Raw genomic sequence first — 27,615 nt, 5'->3', positions numbered from 1 at the left:
CTATCCCAAGACTTTATTTGACTCTGCTCTTTCTCTGGTTTCAAATAGTTGGTGCATTTTTGTTTTATTCCTTCTTTTGCCCTGCACAGGATATAATTAAGTGGCCTAATAGTTTATCAGAGCCAGGAATGACAATATCAGAGAGTACGTTAATGCAGTTTGCACAGGAAGAAACTACAGTATTAACAGAAGAACTAAGCAGAACCATAAATATTTTTTGTTTGGCCTGACAATAATGAAAAGTGGACATAAATTTTCAAAATCCATGTGAACTGCAAAGCTTCATTAGCCTTTGGCTATTGGATGGATGTGGATGCGAATTTGAAGTAAATAGAGCTTTTTAACTTTTCTGGTTATAATATTAAAATAAAGTCCTAAAGCTTCCATGAAAACAGTGAAGTCAAAATAATAGTCCTCCATTTCATAAATACACTTTTCAGAAATTTGCTTTTTCAGGTCAAATAAAAGCCTGAACTTGAGATCTTGTGATACTAATATTAATTCTCAGTCTTGATTGAAAAGCCTTGTCTTCTCTCCTTTCTCTCTTCTCTTTTTCGTTTCCTTATTTTTGGCAGGATAAGAAATATGGAACTAGCCTTTTTTTAATTATGAATGTCTTGTTTGTTATCAAAGGTATGCTTCTAAGCTCTCTTAAGCAGTAGGCTTAGAAAGCATAAAGTATGTAAAAATATTTTGAAAGAACTTAACACTTCACTGACCTTAGAATTCTGATATAAAATAATCTCTCCCGGATAACATAATTCCTTCACATGTAGTTAATAATTCTTATTTGTTTTGACTTCTCAACAGAGATTCATCGTAAGGTTTTAGTTTTAATAATCCAGATTTTATAGAGAAGCATAAAATATTTTCATCATAGAAAATAACTGATCAGAAGGGATTAAATTAAAGCATAAAGTATAAACTCCCTTGGAAACAGAACTCTGAAAATCTGTAATTTCAGGGATATCTTTTAGAATCTAGAAATTGCTAGTTTTAAGGATGACCTCTCTTCTGGATACTTGTAGTTTATTAAAAGGGTTTAAAAATAAACAAAAGAACAAAGACTCTAGATTCTGCATGCCCAGTGTGCCTTATGTTATCTCATTTCATATCGCCCAGATAGGATATTTTATTAAAATGTCAGCCTTTCTGAACCTACCTGAAGAAACTGTACTTTAATTTTAGACATTTCAAAGTGACTCTTAACTTTTTTTCTCATTGCTGGTGGGTCACTAAAAAGCTTTAATCCAAACCACATAAGGAACTCTTATGAAATAGAAATGGGTAACTCTGACTAATGCTCATCTGAGATCTCAGGAGAACCTTTTTGGATAAGATTAGTTGCATAATTAAAAAAATTAAAAAGACATGAAACAAAGCCCATGTTCACTTTCAACACACACCTTCAGACAAACAAATTAATTATTTAAAAATGGAGTCACAATTGTAAGTCCACTTGTGTTTGAGCAGCAGGTCTAAGAGAAGCCTCTGCCTGTCTCTCTAAAGAGCATTTCTGAGGCTGAAAACAAATGTTCCTCATTCTAATGGAAATATTAGTCCCCCCCCAAATAAGGAAAAAAATCACCTTTCCCCAAGATGTGTCATATGCTATGTTATCTTATACGAATCTGAGAGTTTATGAGAATTTTGAATGACAATATTAATAAGGATGAAATCTGTCTTAATGGAAAACAAAATTAGAAATATTACAATATATATTCAATAGTGGGCATGTAAAATCTGACATCTCAATCTTATGCAATGAAACCTGAAACAAAATAAATACTGCTAAACAGAACTCAAAGACGAGTAACCAAAGTATGAACTTATTTTTCATGACTGAAAATTAAAGATTATTGATGTTTTTACTAAAAAACCTGATTAACTATTGAGTGGTATAAGTTTTAGGAAGTACTACATATATTAAAAAGTAGTAAGTAACAAACTTTTACAAAATGGAAAACAGTTCTTTTCACTGTCTTTCATGGATAATAACAAAATAAATTGTCTTCGGTGAAAAGCACATGCTTTCACAGGTAGAAATCACCCCAATCTTATGGAGTGATGTTTCATATTTCTCCTTTGGTGCAGCTGTGATAGAAAGGTGACATAGAGAGCTTAGTCTAGATTTTAGTTCACCACCTAATTTTATCTCCTAACTGAAACCATCATGATGACAATGATTATTATTAGTGAATGCCTAACCAGTGCCAGCAGTGGCACTGGGCACTGACTGGTAGTTGCACATGGGTAACACACATAACAAGAGGACCTGGAACATGGAAGAAGGATGTGAGATTGTTTCCCCATGATTCATCCCCTGCCCTGGGAGCTGTCCACCAAAGACTAAGGCAGATTGAGTTCAGTTTAATTTGCCATTTAGTTTGTGTGCCACTTGGAATTTATGAGTTAATGCTATGAAGTCCATCCACAAAGGTTACTTTTATTTCCTTTTGTCTCATAAAACATAGCAGGCATCAAAGGAAAGAACTGGGAAGACCTCTCCAGGAGACTGGCAAAGCGATTTTCTTTATAACCATGTTAGATAGCTGATGAGTAGGTGCTTGCTGTGAGCAGAGGAAGATGGCAATGGAAGGATAAAAACATAAAAAAACAAACATGACACGACACTATCATGGGGGAAACATGATCTTTAAAAAGATGCCTAGAGACAAGGAAAGAATGTCAGCTTGTTGCCTGGGTCCCAAGAAGGAAGCATAAATGAGTTGGAAATAGATGAAAAAAGTGGCTCAGAAGCTGTGAGGTCAGAAAGAAGAAGCATTCCTCTCTTAATATTTGGCTAAGTTATCGGGTGAAGAAGTATATACATATGACAAGAATACAAGAGATATGTGGAGTCTACAGCATTAGTGTGTGTTCGGGTGTTCGGGGAGTGGGGGTTAATTTCTAGGAATTTTATATATAATTTTTTTATGAGAATACAATTTTCTAAGAGAGTCCATAGCTTTCTGATTTTTAATCTGCTATGCTATAAAACTCCATGGGGGAATATACTGGCTGTTATTAAATCTCATCTCCTAGCACAGTACCTGTACCTAGCAGGATTTAATATATGTTGTTGAATAAATCCATCAGTGAATTAGATCAGTGCCCAACAGAGATGAAAAATTATTGGGTTAGAGGGAATGTTCTCTTTATATCAAGAGTCAGAATTTAAGAGTAGGTTAAGAAAAACTTTAATTCTTGAAAAGCAAAAATGGGTAAGACTGAAGGTGGAGTTGGAAGTATTTGAAGGTTAAATACACATAGATCAATTAAAAATGATGCTCAGCAGACTGAATGAAAGCTGGAATTGTGAGTAAGAGAAACCAAATACTTAGGTCAGCATGGTGATGCCTCAGAGAACAAGTGGGAGGTCAGGAAAGTAAATGAAACTTGAAGTTACAGATGACATGGGAGTCGTGAGAGAATTTTTTTCTCCATTGTTTATTTAAAATGAGAGCGGAAACTCAGCAAACAAATTGGATTAAGTAACTCCAAGTAAATTTATGTTAATTTGAAGATTCCTGACCTAATCCTTGTGACTAAGACTCACTACCTATATATTTCAATCACTTAAAAAATGCATCAAATTGTGGAAAATAAAACCAGTAGCCTTGGGTTTTTGTTTTGTTTTACTGTGTAAAAATCTAAAGAGAAATCCCTATGCTATTAAAGTTTATCATCATAAGCAAAACAAAGTAATTCACAAAGGAAAATAATGGAGGTCTTATAATTTCTCAAGGAATATGTAAGTCTTGGTATTTGCCTTTCTAATCAATCACAGTCCTGTTAACTTATCTCATTATCCCTTATTGACAGACTAATATTTCAGAGGTATACTCAAGAGTATATGAATAGCCCCATCATAGTCTTACTCTCACTTGTTAGCTACTCACCTCGAGATGCTGGCTGTGTCCACCATCTTTTTCATTTCCTTTGCTATAAATAACAGCAATAACAAAAAAATCATAAAATACTTGTTTCATAACAATGTTTTTCATCCATTGATATTATGATTTTATTTTAAAAGTATGTTGAGTAGCTCTAAACCAAATACTTATAAAATTAAAAAACAAAACAAAAGATTAATCAAAACAAAGCAAAACTGGAAACACAAATAAACATGACTGTAGTTATTTGCCTTCAATACCACTGTGATAGATTTTCTATTGTAAGCATTTTCTTTGCTATAAAATATTGTTGGTAAACATATAGTCCTGTAATTCCATTCTTTTTAGTTCTTATAATTCACATTGCATTACATGAAAATAACATTTTCTTGCCTTTGGAAACAATATGAGGAGAAAATTCTAAAATTACCTTTCATCAGACATCCATTCAAAATCATCAGGTCCAGTTCTCTCATGAGATCCTGTGGAATTGAGACTTTCCATATTCTGTAACAGAACCATTATTGATTGCCCAATAAGAATGGTAAGACATATGCAATGCAGATCCTCCTTTCTTTAAAATGGAAAAATCAAATAATATATATATATAAACTAATTCTAGTCTTCATATTTTTAAATCTTTGTTTAAACTAGCAAAATTATGACAGTTTATTATATCATGCTTGCACAGAATTGTATATTGAACTTTATTATTCCTTTAACAAAGATATGTCATAGCATCATAGAAATGGTCATGGTAGCCTATAATGTCTCTCTTAGGTTTTATCCACATTGCATAGCAAAATAGCAAAACCCAGATTGTTAGAGAATCAGGATGGCTCTAACTTAGAATCAAGGAATCTGACTCTGACCTTGAATCTAATCAGAAAATGCTGTAACATTTACTCTCTCTCTCTCTCTCTCTATATATATATGTTTAAAAACATATATATACACATGCACACATACACCTTTATATATATTTAGTGTATATTGATTTAGTGTATATTGATAAGATTGATGGTGGAGTATACACATGTATATACTCCATATATACATGTGTATACTCCATATATAAATGCCAATTTCATGGGATACATATATATACATTTATACATATATGCACACGCGCGCACACACACACACACACACACACACACACACACAAAATGTATACTGCCAATATGATTTAGAGTGACATGTTGCTTATACCTAAGCTGTAACATACCTATAAACAGAAATGAAAATTTCAGAACCTTTCTTTCTGCAATATTTGTTAATCTTTGTATTAGCTAAGATGGAAAAAATAAAAACAGAAAACCTACTTTGAATAGTATGTATTTTAGGCTGACCAGGTAGGCTTACTGCTTACCAGGAGGCATATATGTAAGGTTTTTTTTGACTGCCTCTGTGAATATAGCCAATGCTTTCTAAATATAATTCAGGTGATTGGCACAGAAAAAGTAAGCCATTTCCTTGAAGGAAGATTGCAAATAAGCAAACAAGGGAATATCTGAATTCAGTAAACTCAAAAACATAGCTGCCTTGGAAATCTGGACCTGAATTTTGTTGAACTCAGATTTACATCTGCATTAAAAGGATATTAAGCATAATCCACTTATCCTGTATCATCAAAGTAAATTATATATATGGAAGTAACATATGTTCATCTACATATCAATAACATCCCATTATTAAAAAAACACTTTACTAAGTAAATCTAAGTAATGTTCACAATAATCCCATGAAATTGGCATTTACAATCATCTCCACAAAATAAACACATAATTAGAGTAGAAAATTAATTTTTGACTTGGTAGATAGCTGTATTGTTTTCCATTTATGTTGGTTTGGCCAATTTGCCTGGAATTCTCAGTTTGACACCCTGGGCTCCATCAAAGAATAGAAATAAAGGGAGATAACATAACATAATAGTTATGATGGTAGCTCTAATTCAGAATACCTTGGTTAAAATTCCAGTTCCACCATTTGGCAATTGTATGACCCTATTTGAGCCTTAATTTCCTCATCTGGAAAATGAAGGTGGCAACAATAGTTAACATAGGGTGGCCAGGAGGATTAAATAAAATAATAGGTAAAGTACTAGAATAATGCCTGGTACATTTAATGAATATTAGTAGTAATTGTTGATGTTATTGTTTCTAAAGCTATAATGTCTCCAAGGAAAATATTTTACTGTTATTTGTTCACAGTTAAGACACTGTTCCAAGAACAGGAAATACAGTGTTTGTGTCTGCCATTAGAATATTAAACATCAATTTACACACTTAGATAATTTTAGAATGGATCTGAGAAATTAAAAATTACAACATTCAATTATATTTATACCTCTACAGTTTGAGTTAGAAGAGGCCTTTATAAAATGGTTCCCATTAAATCAAGAATAATTGCTCTTATTTCCCGAATGTGACTTTCCTGATAAAGAGGGATATATCTATGACAAAGAATCTTAGTTCTCATTGGTAATTTTCAATAGATTATCAAAATCTTTAGTGTAAGATCTAGTACAATAGTATTAGGTTTTCCTAAAGCTCTGAAACATGAATTTCACATAAATAACATAATAAAATAGCATAATAACATAAAAAAGAAATATTTAGAAAGAAAAAGAGTGAAGAGAAAATAAGCCATAATAGCATTATCTAAATTTAGAGATATTTCAGTTAGAAGCTGTTAGACGACTGTTTTTTTTACCTAAACAGAGGAACAAAAATATAATTGATACAGGTGTTAGGAACTACAGAATAAAGTTAGTTAGGTCACACAATAGAAAGCTTTGCAAAAACCAGCTGTGAGATGTGAGAAAGCTTAGCGGATCTCCAGGGTTAAAACAAGTAAGTATTAACTTCTTCAACTCCCTCCCTACCACTTTTTACACGTTTTATCAATAGGTTTAAGAACCCTCCAACAATTTGAGGTTTTGTAGATGTAATTCACAAAGGTTGATTTTTGATATCATTTAATATTCTGCTCTAAGGCTTTTCAATAATTCTAATTGTAATGTTATTTCTGTACACATTTGAGACTGCTGAATATTCATTGGTTTCACTAAAACAACATGCAAGTACACAGTGTTCCTTTCCTAAGGTAGTTGGGTTGCACCTATACCTCTTGGAAATGGAACATCTGAAGAAGGTTACAACCAGAAAAGCAATGTTTTCTGAATGAAACTAACAAGGGCAGTAGATACCTATGAGTACAGTAACAAAACTATGTATTTTCATGGGCACAAAACGTTTTATAGATTCGAATTTGTATTCTTTGTCTTGGTGTTAGGGAGGAATGATTAAGATAAAGAAGTAGATCAGTAGTCTCTCTACTTCACTAAGATGAGGGAAGAGAACAATGTAATGTACAGGTTAAAATAATGCTGAAATGCAGAATGTTTTTTGAGAAGTATGCTGTTGGACCTTCAGATATGCTCCAGCTACTAATAGTACTTGTTTTACAAGAAAATATTGAGTCATTGTCCTTTGAAGGCTTTAAACTGTTTTATGTCCCAAATACATCTCTACAAGGTGTGGTAAAAGGGTAGTCCATTAATGTTTTCATTGATCAGAGGTTGGAGAAATAGAATGTTTGTGAAAATGTTTTATTGCATTAACTTTTATTTTAATTCCTCTTCTAAATTTAGGATATTTTAAAGGTAATAGGTAATTTTCAAAAAACAGCAAAGAACAGATTGTGACTTTAAGTGTAATTTAATAAAATTGCTTCTTGCATTGTAATTTTTTTCAACCAGATAAAGCCTACTTTATAATCCATAAAATTCTGGTTCATATAAGTTCTATCAGTGACTTTCAAAACACAGATTCACTATGACATAGTTTATTTTGATAATTTTGGGATGTCAGAGGAACTGAATTTTAAAGACCATTCTCCTCAATTAGAAAGATAACCTCAAGTCTAAAAGAGCAAAATCCTTGATAAAATTTCATTTGAGATTGTGGAATTTATTTTTAATTCTTTTTCTTTCTCCCTTTCTGTGTTGGCATTGAAAGCTAGGCTCAAAACCTGTCTGACCACTGACTGAAGCACTTGAAAACACTTGGAGCAAAAACAAATTCATCTTCTAAAACCGTAAAATGCTGACAGAGCCTTATAGAGGACACACGCAAAAATGCCTCTCTCAATATACAAACAGCTCAATCTGAAGGCTACAGGAATGCTGTTAGTCAAAACAGGTTCATTATTCTAACCTTGAGCTCTAAGAGAAGGAGAACAGAGTCTTGTTAAGAAAGGAATAATGGCATATTGAAATTCCTTTTTGTACCCTTTTGTACATTTTATGTTTTATTGCTCAAAATTGTATAAGCTCATCCATAGTCAAAAAGAACTACTGGTATCATGAAAGATGCCTATGAAAGAGTTTGCTAGTTGTCCACCCAAACCCACGCTACACTTCTTCCACCATAATAAAGTAGCTATGTGCCCAGCAAGATACATTTCCCAGCCTCTCTTGTGATCAGATACAACCATGTGACTAAGTTCTCTCCAATGGGATGTGAAAAGTGATATATGTGGCTTCCAGACCTGGCCAATACAATGCTTTACCAGGTACAGATGCTCCTCAACTTACCATGAAGGTTATATTCCAGTAAACCCATGGTAATTAGAAGATATCATAAGCCAAAAATACATTTAGTACACCTAACCTACTAAACAGCATAGCTTAGCCTAGCCTAAACATGCTTAGAACACTTAACATTAGCCTACAGTTGGGCAAAATCATCTAACAGAAAGCCCATTTATAATAAAGAGTTGAATATTTCATGTAATTTATTGAATACTTCACTTACTGAAAGTAAAAAAACCAGAGGGTTTTATGGATATTTGAAGTATGGCTTCTATTGAATATATATAGCCTTCTTTCCTTACTCAATAGTACACAAAGAAAAGGAATCCTAGATGTATATATAAACATGAAGAGGCTGTATTAAGTTAGAAGAATATTCACTTCTTAGATGAAGGGTAGGTTGTGGTTAGAACACAAAGATAGACCTTTGGTGTTACTCGAAGTAGGGAAAAGCTGTTGGAATTCTTGATGAGAGAGTCTTTAGATCAGAGTGATTTATGATCATACCACTCCAGTTGTCCATTAGGTTCCCTCCCCTATCACTGACTCAAGAACACTGCTCCTACAATGGATCTCTCTTGCATCGTCATCTCCCCCTCTCTATTGGCTTGTCTTACACAAATATTCTGTAACATCACTGCCTTCTAAAAACTCTTCCTATTGTATTCTATTCAACTGCTATCTCATTTTTCTTCACCCCTGTAGGGCAAAACCTGTCCAAAGACTTTCCATACTTGTAGTATCCAACTCATTTCCTCTTAGGCTTTCTTGAACCCATTTAATCAGGTTTTTCCTGCCTCTTCCCACCAAAATAGCTCCCATCAAGGCAGCTGTGGGTTAGCTAGATATATGTGAAATATCACTCCATATTCTGATTTCTTTCTTTCGATTTTCTCTGGACCTAAATCTAATAAGGCTCTTGCCTCCAGGTTGCACCAGAGATTGGCAGCAGCTCCTTCTTAGACACTTTGGGTGCTACCGTCCCATCAGCTTCCCCTCTAAATGTGGGTATGTCTCAGGGCTTAGTCCTTGGACCCTTTCTTTTTATCCTTTATACTCAGTCTCTTGGTGTCAGCTTATCCACTCTCAAGGCTTTTTATACCAGCTGTGTGCCAAAGACTTGCAAAATTTTTATTTCATCTTTCCATTGACATCCAGATTAATATATCTAACTGCCTACTTAAATTCTTTACTAGATTATGTGAATTATTTTACTTTAATCCTTATCCATTTCTCATCACCCCATGCACTATACTTAACAACATTTCTAGAGTGATCTTTTCATAAGGTATGTTACAAAATGGCTTCTTTCCCCTCTCAATCTCTGTGGCTCCTCATCCTACTTAAGGCAAATGCTGAAGTCCTAAAAACGGCTATGAAGCCTTGGGTGATCAGGACCTCTGCTGCATCTCTGACCTCATTTACAATGCCCCTCTCAATTCTGTTCTAACCATGGCCACTTCTTGCCCATCCTCCAAGCTTCAGCATGCTGCTCCCTCTGCCTGGATTTTCTCTCCCCAGATATCCTGATGGCTCTTTCCCTCACCTCCTTTAGCTCTGCACAAGCATCATTTTTAGTGAGGCCTGACTTGAACGTCCTCTCTACAAAAGTGATCCGTTACCTCTTCCCACTTTCCATCCTCTTTATTCTGTCTTATTTCTCTCCAGAGCATGCATTGCCATCTGACTAAGATATTTCTTTCTTATGTATCTCATTTTACAAGAATGTAAACTTCAGGAAGCTGGCAGACTGTGTCTGTTTTGATCACATTGTGTCCTTAGTGTTGAAAATAGTGTTTGTCATATAGTTAGTTGTGTGACTGAAGGAATAAATAATCTTAAGTCAGTGGTTCACACTATTGGGCTTTTTTACATTATATATGACACCACCCAGAAAATCATGGTCATGAAGTTTTTGACAGGAGTTCTTGCTGAGTTGTGTTACACTGAAAACAATGGTTGAAAATTGCTGCATTAGGTAAACAATTGTTTTGTAGCAGCAGACAGCATGTTGTGGAAAGTGACTGGAGGCCTGGAGACATGTTGGGTGGCTGTTTCAATATTCTAGACTAGTCATAATAAGAGCCGCAGTTGTGTAATGGCAATGCAAAAAGGGGAAGGAGAGGCACATAACGTTTTTTAAAAAGCAGAATCAACTAAATTTGACAAATGATTGAAATATTGAAGGAAGGATGGAGTTAAGAAAATGGAAAGGACTTAGAAAATGACTAAGGAGATAATGTGATTGATCAGATGTGATTGATCAGATAATGTGATTGATCCTTGTGAGGAAAAGAGGCTGAGGAGAAGATGATGAGTTTGGTTTCAACATGTTGACTTTAAAGTACTCACTGGGGTGAACTGCAGACAGAATCTATCAAATGTTAATTTGTAAGTCATTTGTAGAGAGGCAACAATTGGAACCATGAAATTGGAGAAGCTTTCAAAGTTCAGATAGAAAAGAGATATGAGACAAAAATCTAGGTAACATTTAAATACAAACATGATTTATGGGAGATTAGCCAGGGAAGGATACAACAAAGAATAAAACAGTCTTTGTGCTATGAGGACAAGGAGAGGTCAATGTCATTGAGACCAAGGGAGAAAGGTTCAGAAAAAGAGCCACAAAGCATCAAACACCCCAAGGACTTGAGGAGGCCAAGGACTAGGTGAAGTCATAGCACAGGGACCAGTCATAGCACAGAAGACCAGTAGTGACATGAAGAAATATTCTGTAGAGAACAGGGTTGGGGTTGGGGTTGACGTTGGAATCTAGACTATAGGAATTGATGTATAAATAAGAAAAGAAGAATGGGCATGGTGGCTCATGTCTGTAATCTGAGCACTTTGAGAGGCCGAGGCAGGGACATCACCAGCCTGACCAACATGAAGAAACTCCATCTCTACTAAAAATACAAAACTAGCCAGGTGTGGTGGCGCATGCCTGTAATGCCAGCTATTTGGGAGGCTGAAGCTGGAGAATCACTTGAACCCAGGAGGCGGAGGTTTCAGTGAGCCGAGATTGCATTATTGCACTCCAGCCTGGGCAATAAGAGCGAAACTCCGTCTCAAAACAAACAAACAAACAAACAAACAATAGAAGAAGTGAAACTAACAAGTACAGACTGTTCAAAATGTGTGATGATAAAATGAAGGAAAGAGACTGGCCATCAGAGCAGAGAGAGCAGAAACGTATTTACTGTGTTCAGTTTTACCTATTCTTTAGCACATTTAAGTTGCATTTAAGTCTCCCAAAAAAACACGGTCTCACAAAAAACTAATATTTTACAGATGAAGTAAAAGGCTAAGTAACATGCTTTACTTGCCATAGCTATGAAGTGAGGAAGCTGGAACTGAAATTCAGGTATGATTGCAAGACCTGTTCTCCTTTCTTGAACCTTGACTGAGATTTCAGAGTGTACAGGAAACTAAAGGAAGTTGTTTATAAAACAGAGACCTACAGACTTTGTTTTTATTTTTCATATATTAAATGTCATAATCTAAAATTCATATAATCACACAGAACATATCTGGAGAGAAGAGAAACAATTACATGTAATACTATTGCCACCACCATAATGTAATCACACAATCGCTTTTAGCTATATATCCTTTTAGTCCTTTTTCCTAGGAATGAGGAATGAATATTTCATACATATGTATGCATGCACTGTAGATATTGCTTCATAACCTATTTTTACATTGTAGGGCAGTACAGTAGAATCCCAGCTCCACCACTTACATGTAACTTAGTTTAATCTCCTGTGCTTAATTTTCCTCATGATTAGAATGGGAATAATAATATCTACCTATGGATTATTCAGAGGATTAAAACTGAGAATATATGCAAAGCACTTAAAATATAACTTGTCAAATATTTTCTATTTTATTATATAATCTTCATAACTAGAATTTTGAATCATTGCAGAATATTTTATTGAGTTGACATACAAATGTTACTTAACTGGTCATCTATTTCTGAACATTTAAATGTTCTAATTCTCCACGATTTTAAATAGACTTGCAGTGAACAAATTAATACATGTGGGTTTTTTTTTTTATATTTAAGATTATGAACCTACTGGCTGGGTATGGTGGCTCATGCCTGTAATCCCAGCATTTTGGGAAGCCGAGGTGGGTGGATTACTTTAGGTCAGGAGTTTGGGAGCAGCCTCACCAACATGGTGAAACCCCACCTCTACTAAAATACAAAAATTAGCTTTGCATAGTGGTATGTGCCTGTAATCCCAGCTACTCGGGAGGCTGAGGCAGGAGAATCGCTTGAATCTGGTAGGCAGAGGCTGCAATGAGTGGGATTGCGCCACTGCACTCCAGCCTGGCAACAGAGTGAGACTCTGTCTTAAAAAAAAATTATGCATCTAGAACAAAGTAGCAGAAGTAGGATTATTGGATAAAATGCATGCCCTAGAGAGGAAGTTTGGAGATAAAGAGACTTTTTTTCTAGGCCAATGGAGATGAGCTAATAGAGAAGTGTGTATGTGTAAATACGTTTATATGTACATATCAGGGGGGCTGGGAGATCGATGTAGAAAACAGAATTTCTAAAGATACTTTTCACCTTAGAGGTTAGCCTTAGAATTTAGGAAACTTACTTTGTCATTTGAGCAGGTAAGCAAATAGAACAGGCAGAGAGCTAGAGAAATTTTGAAGCGAGTGAGGGAAGTAGAAACAGAAGCTGGTTATTTCAGCTCTTCAAAGTCAAAGAGGAGGTAAGTTTTCTTCTGAGAGAGAAGAAAGGGCACAGGTGTGAGCCTGGGGTTTAAGGAAAGGGAAAGGTTGGGATTGTGGCAATAATTCAAGATAAGGCAGTGCAGTCTGATACCCAGACTGGTACCTCACTGCCCCTGATTTCTGAGCTCTGAATTATCATCTATTGTCTCTCAGTCTCGGCTGGTCATGATATCCTCAAGAGGCAAAAGGACAGAGGGAGAAAGCAGCCAGATAGTTCTCACTGTAAAGATACCAAATCCATAAGATGCTTTTCCAGGTTTATAACATATTCTCCTCTTTATCTGCACATTTAAGTTGCATTTAAGTCTTCCTTGGGCCAGCAAGACCACTGTGAGGCCATTACTCACTCATCAATTACTCTCCTACCATCTTCTCTTGAAAATGGCTCTTGCTGCCATCATTCTACCAATACCGTTCTTACTAAGATCACCAGGGAGCTACATTTTGCTTATTTCAATGGTCGAACTCTCAGTCTTCATCTGATTCTCCTTCCTCTTTGAGACCCTTGGTTACTTGGCTTCTAAGTCACCAAACTTACCTCATTTTTCTTTGACTTTTCTGGCTGCTGCTTCTTAAGTTTCCTCTGCTGGTTTCTCATCTCCCCATTTTCTGTGTCGAGGCCTTTTGTGAAGGCTTTTTCTATCCATATTCACTCCCTTGGTTATCTCAGCCAGTGTACTGGCTTTAAATATCATTTATAATGCTCATGACTCCCACATTTGTATCTCTAAGCAGGACATTCTCCCAGAAGTTCGGCTGCCTCTCTAATATCTCTCCTCTTGGATGTCTAATGGGCAGCTCAATCCTTCCATGTCAGAAATTGAACTTAGGATACGATTCCCAAAACTTCTGTCTTCCTCACCTGAGTAAATTGGCAACACCAATCTCCTGGCTGCACAGGCCAAAAATCTTGGAATCGTCTTTGACTCCTCTCTTGCTTTCATATCCCACACTGAATCTATCAGGTGATCTTGTCAATTCTATCTTCAAATATGTCCACTTTCTTACCCCCACCTCATGACCACTGCAGTGCACAACTGCAGGAAAAACCATTCATGTTTTAGTTGATGGGAACAGTGTTCCCTGGATCAGTGCAGTGTACAGCCCGAGAGTCCACATGGCTGGCTTTTGTATCACCTCAGTTCAAGCCATCATCATCTCAAACCCAGATGACTATAATGCTTCCTAACTGGTCTCTCCGCTTCTGCCCTTGCCTGCTAACTGTCTATTTTCAACAAAGCATCACCAAATTTAAGTAAATCAGATCACTGCTCTACTGAGAACCCAATGGCTTCTGATGTCACCCAGAAAAAGGAGGGGTCCTTACAATGATCTCTGAGGACCTATTTAATCTGCCCTGCCTTTCCATGACCTCTTTCACTTTGTTCACTCTTTTCTAACCATAATGGTGCCTCTGTGGTTCCTTGAATATTCCAGAAAACAACTGCCTCAGAGTACTTGCACCTGCCCTTACGTCAGTAAGGCTTGCTTCCTTGCTTTCTCTAGCTCTTTATACTCAAGTGTCAAATTCTTGGAGAGGTTTCCCCTGATTATTCCATTTAAAACTGCATCCCTTGCCCCATCACAGTTCCTGTCCCCATTCCCATCATATTTTTTCTTTCTAGTTGTCTATCTAATATACTTTATTCTTTACTTATTTATCTTGGTTATTGTCTGTTTCCCTGACTGGAATGTCAGCTCCAGGAAGGTAGGAATTGTTATCTGTTTTTCTCACTACTGTATCCACAGGATCTAAACTATTTCCTGCCACATAGAAGACCTATAATTATGTATAATTTTTTAAGCTATAGAAACAAATGTTTGTTCAGAATGTAAATAACTTAGAATGCACTAGGGAAAGGTTTTGGAGGTAAGTTGGGGAAAGTAAAATTAGAAGGTTAAAAATAAAGGGGCAGTAAAGATACACAACTTAACTTTCAGGATGTAGTCTCAATACTAGTTGTTGTGTTCCCTGGCTCTTTGCTTTGTTGTTACTTGCAAAGATTAGATTTTTAAAATAATAGAATATGAGAGTTAGAAAACATCTTTGAGAACACCCTCAGTTTACAGATGAGGAAATTTTCTTCTAAGTTGTATTGGCAGGGTTTTAAATTATTCATTGCAATAAGGACATGGTCCACTGAGCTCACATGTGACATGTACAATCCTGGAATGCGGAAACTGGCAACTGAGGTAGGAGCAAATTCTTTCACATAAAAATCCCCAAATGGAATATCTTCCATCCCAATGTTTTTCAGCACAGACCATGTCCATAGTTTTGTCAGTAAACAAATATTCTAAGGAGTAAATGTACTTTTCTACTTCTATGAATGATTACCATCTAACTAACTTAAGACACTATTCCTGGTGGAAAAATTAATGGGCTAAATGAATGTAAAAAGGGATTCAAACTGAGAAGTCTGCTTCATAGCTTCTTTTCACACTATAAAGCCAAGTCTCAGACTGTTAGTCACCAGATATCTCTCTGGCAGATAAGCAAACCATGGGCCAAATAAAGTGCTAGTGAACTTAATATCATTTAATTTAAATATTTACTTTTAAAAACAAAATGAATATTATTATTTCTGTCTATTCCAGCTGGTCAGTTTACTTCCAGAAACAATGCATCAAGACATTATGGGGGGAAAAAACCCTAGATTTGCACTTACATATATTTTACTTATGAAAAAATTAGAAATCTTCTCCGAGCACATGTAGAAATTGACAATGAGAAAATAGGTGGCCCATGAATTTTGTTTAATGTAAGAAAAACCCAGCATGGAGCTAAAAACTGGTCAGTGACAAAGTACATCAGAGGATCTGCACATTAAACAGAAGAGGATATTGCTTATTTTTATTAGGGATTCTAGTTCATGTCATGTTATAAAACTTATCTCCAGGTTTTGGGTTTTTTTTTTTTTAAACTAAAGGGATGGACTTTGTTTCTTATTTTTCAGAGAAACTAACACATAAAGGAAAAAGGATGATGAGTGTTAATAGCTACACTGAGTAAGTATTTAGCTATTGATTAAACCACTTGTAAAAACTTACACTATGCATTGAATTAATGATCCAGGATTCAGCTCTGAGGCAACTATGTAGGGGATTAATTTCTTTTTGTTCCTGATTAACTTGGAAGAAAGTACTTTAAAAGAGTATAGATTTGAAACTAAATTTCTGAACATGAAGATAGCTGACCCTCTTTCACTGTGTATTTCACGTTGCTTTAACTTCATTCATGAATTGATAAAACATATTCATTTAGATAACAACAAATAGAATCAAGAACAAGAAGAAAAATGCTTTAGGACATATTCATTTAGATAACAACAAATAGAATCAGGAACAAGAAGAAAAATGCTTTAGGACAATTTTATTTCAAAAACAAAATTAAAAAATGCTTGCAACAATGAGAAAAAAAATAAATGGAAATCAGAGTGTGTGCTGTCTCTTGTTCCTTTGTACAATGTAATATTTCTCAGCCTTAATTTTTGTATTTATTAAAAAGAAATACAAATATGTATACTTAGTAGCTCTAAGGTCTCTTTCCGAACTCATATTCTATAATGTTATAAAACTGAAGACTAAAATTACTTTTTACTTTTTTACAAAGCAAAGAAACGAGATGTAATTTTCCTAACAAGTAAAATTTTATAGACATAGTCACTTACCACAGGACCGTATTGATTGTCATGGAGCTCGGAAAGTTTAGTATCGGATTTCTGACGTTTAGGCTTGCTCCTTTCTCCAACACAACCAGAAGTATTTTCGTGTACTTTTTCGACTTCCTGGGTATTCAAAATACAATCACCAAGGTTGTTGAACCCAGAAGGAATATTTTCTTTGTTGATAAGTCCCCTTGAATTAAGAAAAAACCTTAATTTTATTTTAAAAGCTCAATTTAATGATACTCCAACTACATCATATCGTACATAGGAAATCCAAAGAGTGCCCAAACATTCCAGTTTGCATCTCTGATCAGAATCTGAGCAAAGTGCCACTCCTGGGACTACTTGGTGCCAAATAAATCACATTGAAAGAGAAATGATTCCTAGAGGCAAATTGGCAAGGGCTGTTTCTGCCAATGGACAGCTTTTGTATTTTACCCAAAGTAATCTGTATTCAAACAGGAGCAAGTTTATAAAGAAATTTCCTTATTCACAGTAGATGTTAATATATATATTTAAAAATTATAAATTAATACAATGTATGGAGAAAAATCTGAAAAGAAATTGTATCTTCAATTTTACTGTAGAAATGTGTATTTCAAACTCAACTCTTAAGAATCTTAGTAAGATTCATATAAATTAATAAAACTACAGAATACAAAGCATTTTAACCAAAATCTGCATGTACTTCCCAGCACAGACATTCTCATGACATACTTGTAGAAGGAGATGTAAATGTCTATAAATGTCATAATTCTAGAATTTAATTCATTTGACACTCATGAAACAGTTTTAAGCATTAATATCTTAAGCATTCCTATAATAGGTTTTCACAATAGTAAATTAGCAAACTGAGTTAAAAAAAAAAAAGAAACAATATCATGGCACAAATGAAACCATCAGCACAGTACCACAGCTTGGTAAGGAACAAATAAATGAGACTGTACCCTCCTTCATGGTATGACTAAGTTAATGTACCTAAACACCTAAAACTGTATCTTGAAATAAATGAATTCTAGAGGAGGACTCAAGATGGCGCGGTGAGAACAACCCAGGATTGAAGCTCTCAGTGAATGCGTGGAGAGGGTGAGTCAGGGTCGCATTTCCAGACGGATCTTTGTTGCCGACAGAACGGGGAAATTCCCAGGTATAAAAGAGACGTGAAATGCCAGGCAGAGGTTTTGGCTGGTGCAGCAGGCAGCCGGTAAGGCTGGCGGCTGGCGCTGTAGCGCAGTGGTGCTACGCAGTGCTCCGCTCAAAGCGCACTGGTCCGGGTGCCCTGTTGAACCAGCAATCTGAGACTTGAGAGGGCTGAACTTGAGACTGAATGGGACTTGGACAGTGAGCTAGCCCAGGAGATTCCAGGGAAACAGCATTTGGGGTAGCGCAGTGGGACAAACAAAATGGCAATTCCAAATGCTCCGGGTGGAGAGGTTCCCTGAGGGCACAGCTGAACCCAGGACAGTGCAGCTCGGTGGGGGAGGAGCATCCGCCATTACCGAGGCAATCCGCCCCTACTGTGGTACACGCCCATTGCTGACGCAGCCTGCCGTTGCTGAGGCAACCTGCTACAACAGAAAGACTCCGCCGCAGGGTGTAGCCCATGGCAGCAGGGCAGAGACCGCAGCAGAAGGGCAGAGCCTGCAGCAACAGGCGAACCTCACACCAGCAGGGCAGAGCCTCAGCAGGCAAATAGTGACTACACTGCCTCCTAGCTGGGCAGGACAGTGCAACGGACACGCACAAAGAAAGCCCCAACCCCCCTGAGACAGAGCATCTGAGAAAAAAAGGTTTTTTTTTATGAGTTCTGTTGCAGCAGAATTAAACGTAGCAGCCTAACAGCCCTGAATGAACAACAGAGCTCACAGCTCAGCCCTTGAGCTCCTATAAAGTACAGACTGTCTCCTCAAGCAGCTCCCTGACCCCTCTACATCCAAAAGACTGACATTTGGCAGGCATCATTCTGGGACAAAGATAGCAGAAAAAGAAACTGGTAGCATCCCTCACTGTTCTGCAGCTGCTATAGGTGCACCCCAGACAAGCAGGGCCTGGAGTGGACCTCAGCAGTCGTACAGTGAAGGGGCTAGACTGGTAGAAGGAAAACCAAGTAACAGAAATACTTCATCATCAAAAATCTGGGCATCCACTCAGAGACCCAATCGAAAAGTCAGCAACTACACAGACGACAGGTGGATAAATCCACAAAGATAAGAAGAAAACAGCGCAAAAAGGGGGAAAACACCTGAAACCAGAACACCTCACCTCCTAGAAAGGACCAAAACTCCTCACCAGCAAGGGAACAAAGCTGGACGGAGAATGACTGTGACAAAATGATGGAATTAGACTTCAGAAGGTGGATAATGAGAAACTTTTGTGAGCTAAAAGAACATGTTTTAAATCAATGCAAAGAAACTAAGAACCTTAAAAAAAGATTTGAAAAAAGATTTGAGGAAATGATAACAAGAATGGACCACTTAGAGAGGAATATGAATGAATTAAAGGACCTGAAAAACACAAAACGAGAACTTCGCAAAGCATACACAAGTTTCAACAGCCGAATTGACCAAACAGAAGAAAGAATATCAGAAGTCGAAGATCAACTCAATGAAATAAAACGAGAAACCAAGATCAGAGAAAAAAGCGCAAAAAGGAATGAACAAAGTCTCCAAGAAATGTGGGACTATGTGGAGAGACCTAACCTACGTTTGATAGGTGTACCAGAATGTGACGAAAAAAATGAATCCAAGCTGGAAAACACTCTTCAGGACATTATCCAGGAAAATTTCCCCCACCTAGCAAGACAGGCCAACACTCAAATGCAGGAAATACAGAGAACACCACAAAGATATTCCGCAAGAAGAGCAACCCCAAGGCACATAATCGTCAGATTCAACAAGGTTGAAATAAAGGAGAAAATACTAAGGGCAGCCAGAGAGAAAGGTCGGGTCACCCACAAAGGGAAGCCCATCAGACTCACAGCAGATCTCTCGGCAGAAACACTACAAGCCAGAAGAGAGTGGGGGCCAATATTCAACATCCTTAAAGAAAAGAACTTTCAACCCAGAATTTCATATCCAGCCAAACTGAGCTTCATAAGTGAAGAAAAATAAAATCCTTTGCGAACAAGCAAGTACTCAGAGATTTTGTCACCACCAGGCCTGCTTTACAAGAGCTCCTAAAAGAGGCACTACATATACAAAGGAACAACCAGTACCAGCCATTCCAAAATCACACTACATGCTAAAGAGCATCAACATAATGAAGAATCTACAACAACTAACGGGCAAAACAGCCAGCTAGCATCAAAATGGTAGTATCAAATTCACACATAACAATATTAACCCTAAATGTAAATGGACTAAATGCACCAATCAAAAGACACAGACTGACAAATTGGATAAGAATCCAAAACCCATCAGTGTGCTATATCCAGGAAACCCATCTCACATGCAAGGATACACAAAGGCTCAAAATAAAGGGATGGAGGAAGATTTACCAAGCAATGGAGAGCAAAAAAAAGCAGGAGTTGCAATTCTCATCTCTGATAAAATAGACTTTAAAGCAACAAAGATCAAAAGAGACAAAGAAGGCCATTACATAATGGTAAAAGGATCGATACAACAAGAAGAGCTAACGATCCTAAACATATATGGACCCAACACAGGAGCACCCAGATACATAAGGCAAGTTCTTAATGACTTACAAAAGGACTTAGACTCCCACACAATAATACTGGGAGACTTTAACACTCCACTGTCAATACTAGACAGATCAACCAGACAGAAAATCAACAAGGATATCCAGGGCTTGAACTCAGACCTGGAGCAAGCAAACCTGGTGGACATTTACAGAACTCTCCACCCCAAATCCACAGACTACACATTCTTCTCAGCACAACATCACACCTACTCGAAAATTGACCACATAATTGGAAGTAAAGCACTCCTCAGCAAATGCAAAACAACTGAAATCATAACAAACAGTCTCTCAGACCATAGTGCAATCAAGTTAGAACTCAGAATTCAGAAACCAACCCAGAACCACACAGCTTCATGGAAACTGAACAACTGGCTCTTGAATGTTGACTGGATAAACAACGAAATGAGGGCAGAAATAAAGAAGTTCTTCGAAACCAATGAGAATGAAGACACAACATGCCAGAATCTCTGGGACACATTTAAAGCAGTCTCTAGAGGAAAATATATAGCAATAAGTTCCCATATGAGGAGAATGGAGAGATCCAAAATGGACAGGCTATTGTCAAAATTGAAAGAGCTAGAGGAGCAAGATCAAAAAAACTCAAAACCCAGCAGAAGACAAGAAATAACTAAGATCAGAGCTGAACTGAAGGAGATTGAGATACGAAAAACCCTTCAGAAAATCAATAAATCCAAGAGCTGGTTTTTTGAAAAGATCAACAAAATAGACAGACCACTAGCCAGATTGATTAAAAATAAAAGAGAGAACAGCCAAATAGATGCAATAAAAAATGATAAAGGGGAAATCATCACAGACTCCACAGAAATTCAAACCATCATCAGAGAATATTACAAACAACTCTATGCACATAAACTAGTAAACCTGGAAGAAATGGATAAGTTCCTGGACTCCTGTGTCCTCCCAAGCCTAAACCAGGAGGAAGCTGAAACTATGAATAGACCAAATAACAAGATCAGAAGTCGAGGCAGCAATTAAGAGCCTACCACACAAAAAAAGCCCAGGTCCAGATGGGTTCGCAGCCGAATTCTACCAGACACACAAAGAGGAGCTGGTACCATTCCTTCTGAAACTATTTCAAATAATCAAAAAAGAGGGAATACTTCCCAAATCATTTTATGAGACCAACATCATCCTGTTACCAAAACCCGGCAGAGACCCAACAAGAAAAGAAAATTTCAGGCCAATATCCATGGTGAACATAGATGCAAAAATCTTCAATAAAATATTGGCAAGCCAATTGCAACAGCAAATCAAAAAACTTACCCATCATGATCAAGTAGGATTCATCCCGGGGATGCAAGGCCGGTTCAACATACGCAAGTCTATAAACATAATTCACCACATAAACAGAACCAAAAACAAAAACCACATGATTATCTCAACTGATGCAGAGAAGGCATTTGACAAAATTCAACAGCCCTTTATGCTAAAAACCCTCAATAAACTCGGTATCGATGGAACGTATCTCAAAGTAATAAAAGCTATTTACGACAAACCAACAGCCTATATCATACTGAATGGGCTAAAACTGGAAGCATTCCCTTTCAAATCCGGCACTAGACAAGGATGCCCTCTTTCACCTCTCCTATTCAATATAGTACTGGAAGTTCTAGCCAGAGCAATCAGGCAAGAAAAAGAAATAAAGGGTATTCAAATAGGAAAGGTGGAAGCCAAATTGTCTCTATTTGCAGACGACATGATAGTATACCTAGAAGACCCCATCGCCTCAGCCCAAAAACTCCTGAAACTGATAAGCAACTTCAGCAAAGTCTCAGGATATAAAATCAATGTGCAAAAATCACAAGCCTTCCTCTACACCAATAACAGACTTAAAGAAAGCCAAATCAAAAATGAACTGCCATTCACAATTGCTACAAAAAGAATAAAATACCTAGGAATACAACTCACAAGGAACGTAAGGGACCTCTTCAAGGAAAACTACAAACCACTGCTCAATGAAATAAGAGAGGACACAAACAGATGGAGAAACATTCCATGTTCATGGTTAGGAAGAATCAATATCGTGAAAATGGCTATACTGCCCAAAGTAATTTACAGAATCAACGCTATCCCCATCAAGCTATCATTGACTTTCTTCACAGAACTAGAAAAAACCACCATGAACTTCATATGGAACCAAAAGAGAGCCTGCATAGCCAAGTCAATTCTAAGCAAAAAAAACACAGTGGAGGCATCACACTACTGGATTTCAAACTATACTACAAGGCTACAGTAATCAAAACAGCATGGTACTGGTACCAAAACAGAGATATAGACCAATGGAACAGAACAGAGGCATCGGAGGCAACACAACATATCTACAACCATACAATCTTTGATAAACCTGACAAAAACAAGCAATGGGGAAAGGATTCCCTGTTTAACAAATGGTGTTAGGAAAACTGGCTAGCCATGTGCAGAAGGCAGAAACTGGACCCCTTCCTGACACCTTACACTAAAATTAACTCCAGATGGATTAAAGACTTAAACATAAGACCTGGCACCATAAAAACCCTAGAAGGAAATCTAGGCAAAACCATCCAGGACATAGTAGTAGGCAAGGACTTCATGAACAAAACACCAAAAGCATCGGCAACAAAAGCCAAAATAGACAAATGGGACCTAATCAAACTCCACAGCTTCTGCACGGCAAAAGAAACAGTCACCAGAGTGAATCAGCAACCAACAGAATGGGAAAAAATTTTTGAAGTTTACCCATCTGACAAAGGGCTGATATCCAGAATTTACAAAGAACTCAAACAGATTTACAAGAAAAAAACAAACAAGCCCATTCAAAATTTGGCAAAGGATATGAACAGACACTTTACAAAAGAAGACATATATGAGGCCAACAATCATATGAAAAAATGCTCATCATCACTGATCATCAGAGAGATGCAAATCAAAACCACATTGAGATACCATCTCACGCCAGTTAGAATGGCGATCATTAAAACATCTGGAGACAACAGATGCTGGAGAGGATGTGGAGAAAAAGGAACACTTTTACACTGTTGGTGGGAGTATATATTAGTTCAACTATTGTGGAAGACAGTGTGGCGATTCCTCAAGGCCTTAGAAATAGAAATTCCATTTGACCCAGCAATCCCATTACTGGGTATATATCCAAAGGACTATAAATCGTTCTACTATAAGGACACATGCACACAAATGTTCATTGCAGCACTGTTTACAATAGCAAAGACCTCGAATCAACCCAAATGCCCATCGATGATAGACTGGATTGGGAAAATGTGGCACATATACACCATGGAATATTATGCAGCAATCAGAAATGATGAGTTCGTGTCGTTTGTAGGGACATGGATGAATCTGGAGAACATCGTTCTCAGCAAACTGACACAAGAAAAGGAAATGAAATACCGCATATTCTCACTCATAGGCGGGTGATGAAAAATGAGAACACATGGACACAGAGAGGGGAGTACTAAGCACTGGGGTCTATTGGGGGGGAAAAGGGGAGGGCCAGTGGGAGGGGGAGCTGGGGAGGGATAGCCTGGGGAGAAATGCCAAATGTGGGTGAAGGGGAGAAAGGAAGCAATACACACTGCCATGTATGTACCTATGCAACTGTCTTGCATGTTCTGCACATGTACCCCCAAACCTAAAATGCAATAAAAAAATAAAAAAAAAAAGAACTTAACAGATGAAAAAAAAAAAAAAAAGTACAAGTTACAGGCCTGTCATGGTGGCTCATGTTCTGTAATCCCAGCACTTTGGGAGGTCAAGGCAGGTGGATTACTTGAGGTAAGGAGTTCAAGACCAGCCTGACCATCATTGTGAGACCCCATCTCTACTATAAATACAAAAATTAGCGGGTGTGTTGGCACACGCCTCTAATTCCAGCTACTCGGGGGGCTGAGGTGGGAGAATGACTTGAACCCAGGATGCAGATATTGCAGCCAACAGAGATTACCCCACTGCACTCCTGCCTAGGTGACAGAGCAAGACTCCATCTGAAAAAAAAAAAAGAAAAGAAAAAGCAAAAAAAGTACAAGTTACAGAAAAATAACATTATATTACCCCATTTGAGTCAAATAACTGCCTATACAGGTTAGTCCTCCTTATCCATGATTTTACTTTTCCCAGTTTTTAGTTACCCAAGCCCAATCTCAGTTCAAAAAACATTAAATGAAAAATTCCAGAAATAAATAATTCATGAAGTTTCAGTTGCACATTGTTCTGAGTAGCATGATGAAATCTCATGCTGTCCAGCTCTGTCCTCCCAAAGAGATGCATCATGCTTTGTCCACTGTATTCATGCTGTTTACACTATCTGCCTGTGAGTCACTTATCAGCCATCTCAGTTATTAGATTGACAGTGGTGGTGTCATGGGGCTTGTGTTCAAGTCAACCTGATTTACTTCATAATGGCCCCACAGCACAAGGGTAGTGATGCTGATGTATTGTTATAATTATTCTGTTTTATTATTAGTTATTGCTGTATAATTAGTTATTGCTGTTGCTTACTGTGCCTAATTTATACATTAAACTTCATGTATATATGTAATTGGAAAAAAAAAGAAATAAATTGAATTCTAAAGAGTAAAAATAGATACCATATTTTACTATTGAAAATATGGTAGATGAAAATATTTAATGTTATCTTTCATTTTGGAAAGATAACATTAAATATTTTTTCTGCAATCTAAATTCATATCTTTGGACAGGGTATAACAGAGGCAAAAATTATGAATTAAATACTATCATAATATTTTCAAAGTTATACTGTCTTTGGTAATTTTTAACACTATATTTTAGTGTTTTTCCAACTTTAACGTGAATATATATATATATATTTAGTAAAATTATATAAAAGATTTATGCACATTTATAAGAGATATTCTAAGCACAAAGTAATTGAAGCCAGGAAGAAAAGCTTATAGGGACTAAATGGAAGCACAAATACTCATGCACACACTCCTCAATCTCTCCCCTCCACGCACAGAGAGCTGCACTTCCTATGGAGGGCTGGATGCATTTAGTCTAATTCTAAAAACTCAAACATTATTTTACTATTTAAATTCTATCTTCTTATCACTCTTCATAGTTTTCCTAGCCTTATTTTTTCTGTTTCTATTTTATTTATTTTTAATTTTTGTGGGTACATAGTAGGTATATATGCTTCTGGGGTACATGAGATATTTTGATACAGGTATGCAATGCATCATAATTACATCAAGGTAAATTGGGTATTCATTCCATCAAGCATTTATTCTTTGTGTTACAATCCAATTATACTCTTTTAGATATTTTTATGTACAATTAATTTGTTTTTGACTCTAATCACCCTGTTGTCTTATCAAATACTAGTTCTTTTTCAAATTATGTTTTCGTACTCATTAACCTAGCTTTTGGGGTAAATGTCCAATTATAAATTTTTTTTACATTTTTATTTTTGGAGACAGAGTCTTTCTCTGTTGCCTAGTCTGTAGTGCAGTGGCACAATCTTGGCTCACTGCAACCTCCGCCTCCCAGGTTCAAGCAATTCTCCTGCCTCAGCCTGCTGAGTAGCTGGGACTATAGGTGTGCACCACCACTCAGGCTAATTTCTGTATTTTTAGTAGAGATGGAGTTTCATTATATTGGCCAGGCTGCTGTCAAACTCCTGGCCTCAAGTGATCCATCTGCCTTGGTCTCCCAAATGCTGGGATTACAGGGGTAAGCCACCATTCCTGGCCCCAACTATAACTTTAAAATGGAGGACCTTTTTTTAAGTTGAATGGTTGACTCTCTCCCAGGTGTTCCAGTCACCTGCTGAAAGGGCACCGGGATCTGTGTGATTTCCCGTGCGGCAACCCACTGTGCCAGCTGAAACAACGTGGCTGCCTGGGAATCTCCTGGCCTGGCTTTAAGTTTTACGTTTCAGTCCCATTTAAACAGATGAATGGGCTAATCTGCCTTCCCAGATCTCCAATTGCCAGTTTAACAGGGCAACCAGACCAGTGTATTTTGTATGGAGAGCCGCTGCGCTGTGGCGCAGGCTGAAACAGCCGCACCAGCCGAAATAGCCACGCCAGCCAAAACAGATGCACTGGCAAGCTGTGGGGCTCCTCCACCTGGGAATCTCCTAGTCTGTGGGCAATAAAGATCCATCTGAAAATGCAGCATCCACTCACCCTCTGCACTTTCACTGGTGGCTGCAATCCTGAGCTGCTCCTACAGTGCCATCTTACCCTGTTTAATAAATGGTGTTGGGAAAACTGGCTAGCCATGTGCAGAAAGCAGAAACTGGACCCCTTCCTGACACCTTACACTAAAATTAACTCCAGATGGATTAAAGACTTAAACATAAGACCCGGCACCTTAAAAACCCTAGAAGAAAAGCTAGGCAAAACCATCCAGGACATAGGAGTAGGCAAGGACTTCATGAACAAAACACCAAAAGCATTGACAACAAAAGCCAAAATACACAAATGGGACCTAATCAAACTCGACAGCTTCTGCACGGCAAAAGAAACAGTCACTTGTGAATTGGCAACCAACAGAATGGGAAAAATTTTTTGCAGTTTACCCATCTGACAAAGGGCTGATATCCAGAATTTACAAAGAACTCAAACAGATTTACAGGAAAAAAACAAACAAGCCCATTCAAAAATGGGCAAAGGATATGAACAGACACTTTACGAAAGAAGACATACATGAGGCCAACAAACATATGAAAAAATGCTCATCGTCACTGGTCATTAGAGAGATGCAAACCAAAACCAAATTGAGATACCATCTCACGCCAGTTAGAATGGCGATCATTAAAAAATCTGGAGATAGCAGATGCTAGAGAGGATGTGGAGAAATAGGAACACTTTTACACTGCTGGTGGGAGTGTAAATTAGTTCAAGTATTGTGGAAGACAGTGTGGCGATTCCTCAAGGACCTAGAAATAGAAATTCCATTTGACCCAGCAATCCCATTACTGGGAATATATCCAAAGGACTATAAATTGTTCTACTATAAGGACACA

At 37.2% G+C, this 27,615-nt stretch overlaps 1 protein-coding gene across 31 annotated transcripts in view; it reads right to left on the bottom strand.

Annotated features, from left to right (window-relative positions):
- FAM13A (family with sequence similarity 13 member A) overlaps positions 1–27,615 on the bottom strand; it is a 425,230-nt gene that overhangs the window by 36,166 nt on the left and 361,449 nt on the right. For all 31 annotated transcript variants that reach the window (XM_078366841.1, XM_078366843.1, XM_078366849.1 and 28 more), the window contains 3 exons: positions 16,917–17,103; positions 4,327–4,403; positions 3,903–3,945 (listed from right to left, as the gene is read on the bottom strand). In XM_078366841.1, the coding sequence (XP_078222967.1) occupies positions 3,903–3,945; positions 4,327–4,403; positions 16,917–17,103 (307 nt within the window). The remainder of the gene's footprint in view (positions 1–3,902; positions 3,946–4,326; positions 4,404–16,916; positions 17,104–27,615) is intronic.

This window comes from Callithrix jacchus, chromosome 3 (genome assembly GCF_049354715.1).
Source record: "Callithrix jacchus isolate 240 chromosome 3, calJac240_pri, whole genome shotgun sequence".
Taxonomy (NCBI): Eukaryota; Metazoa; Chordata; class Mammalia; order Primates; family Cebidae; genus Callithrix; species Callithrix jacchus.
This window is presented reverse-complemented; position numbering and strand designations above follow the sequence as displayed.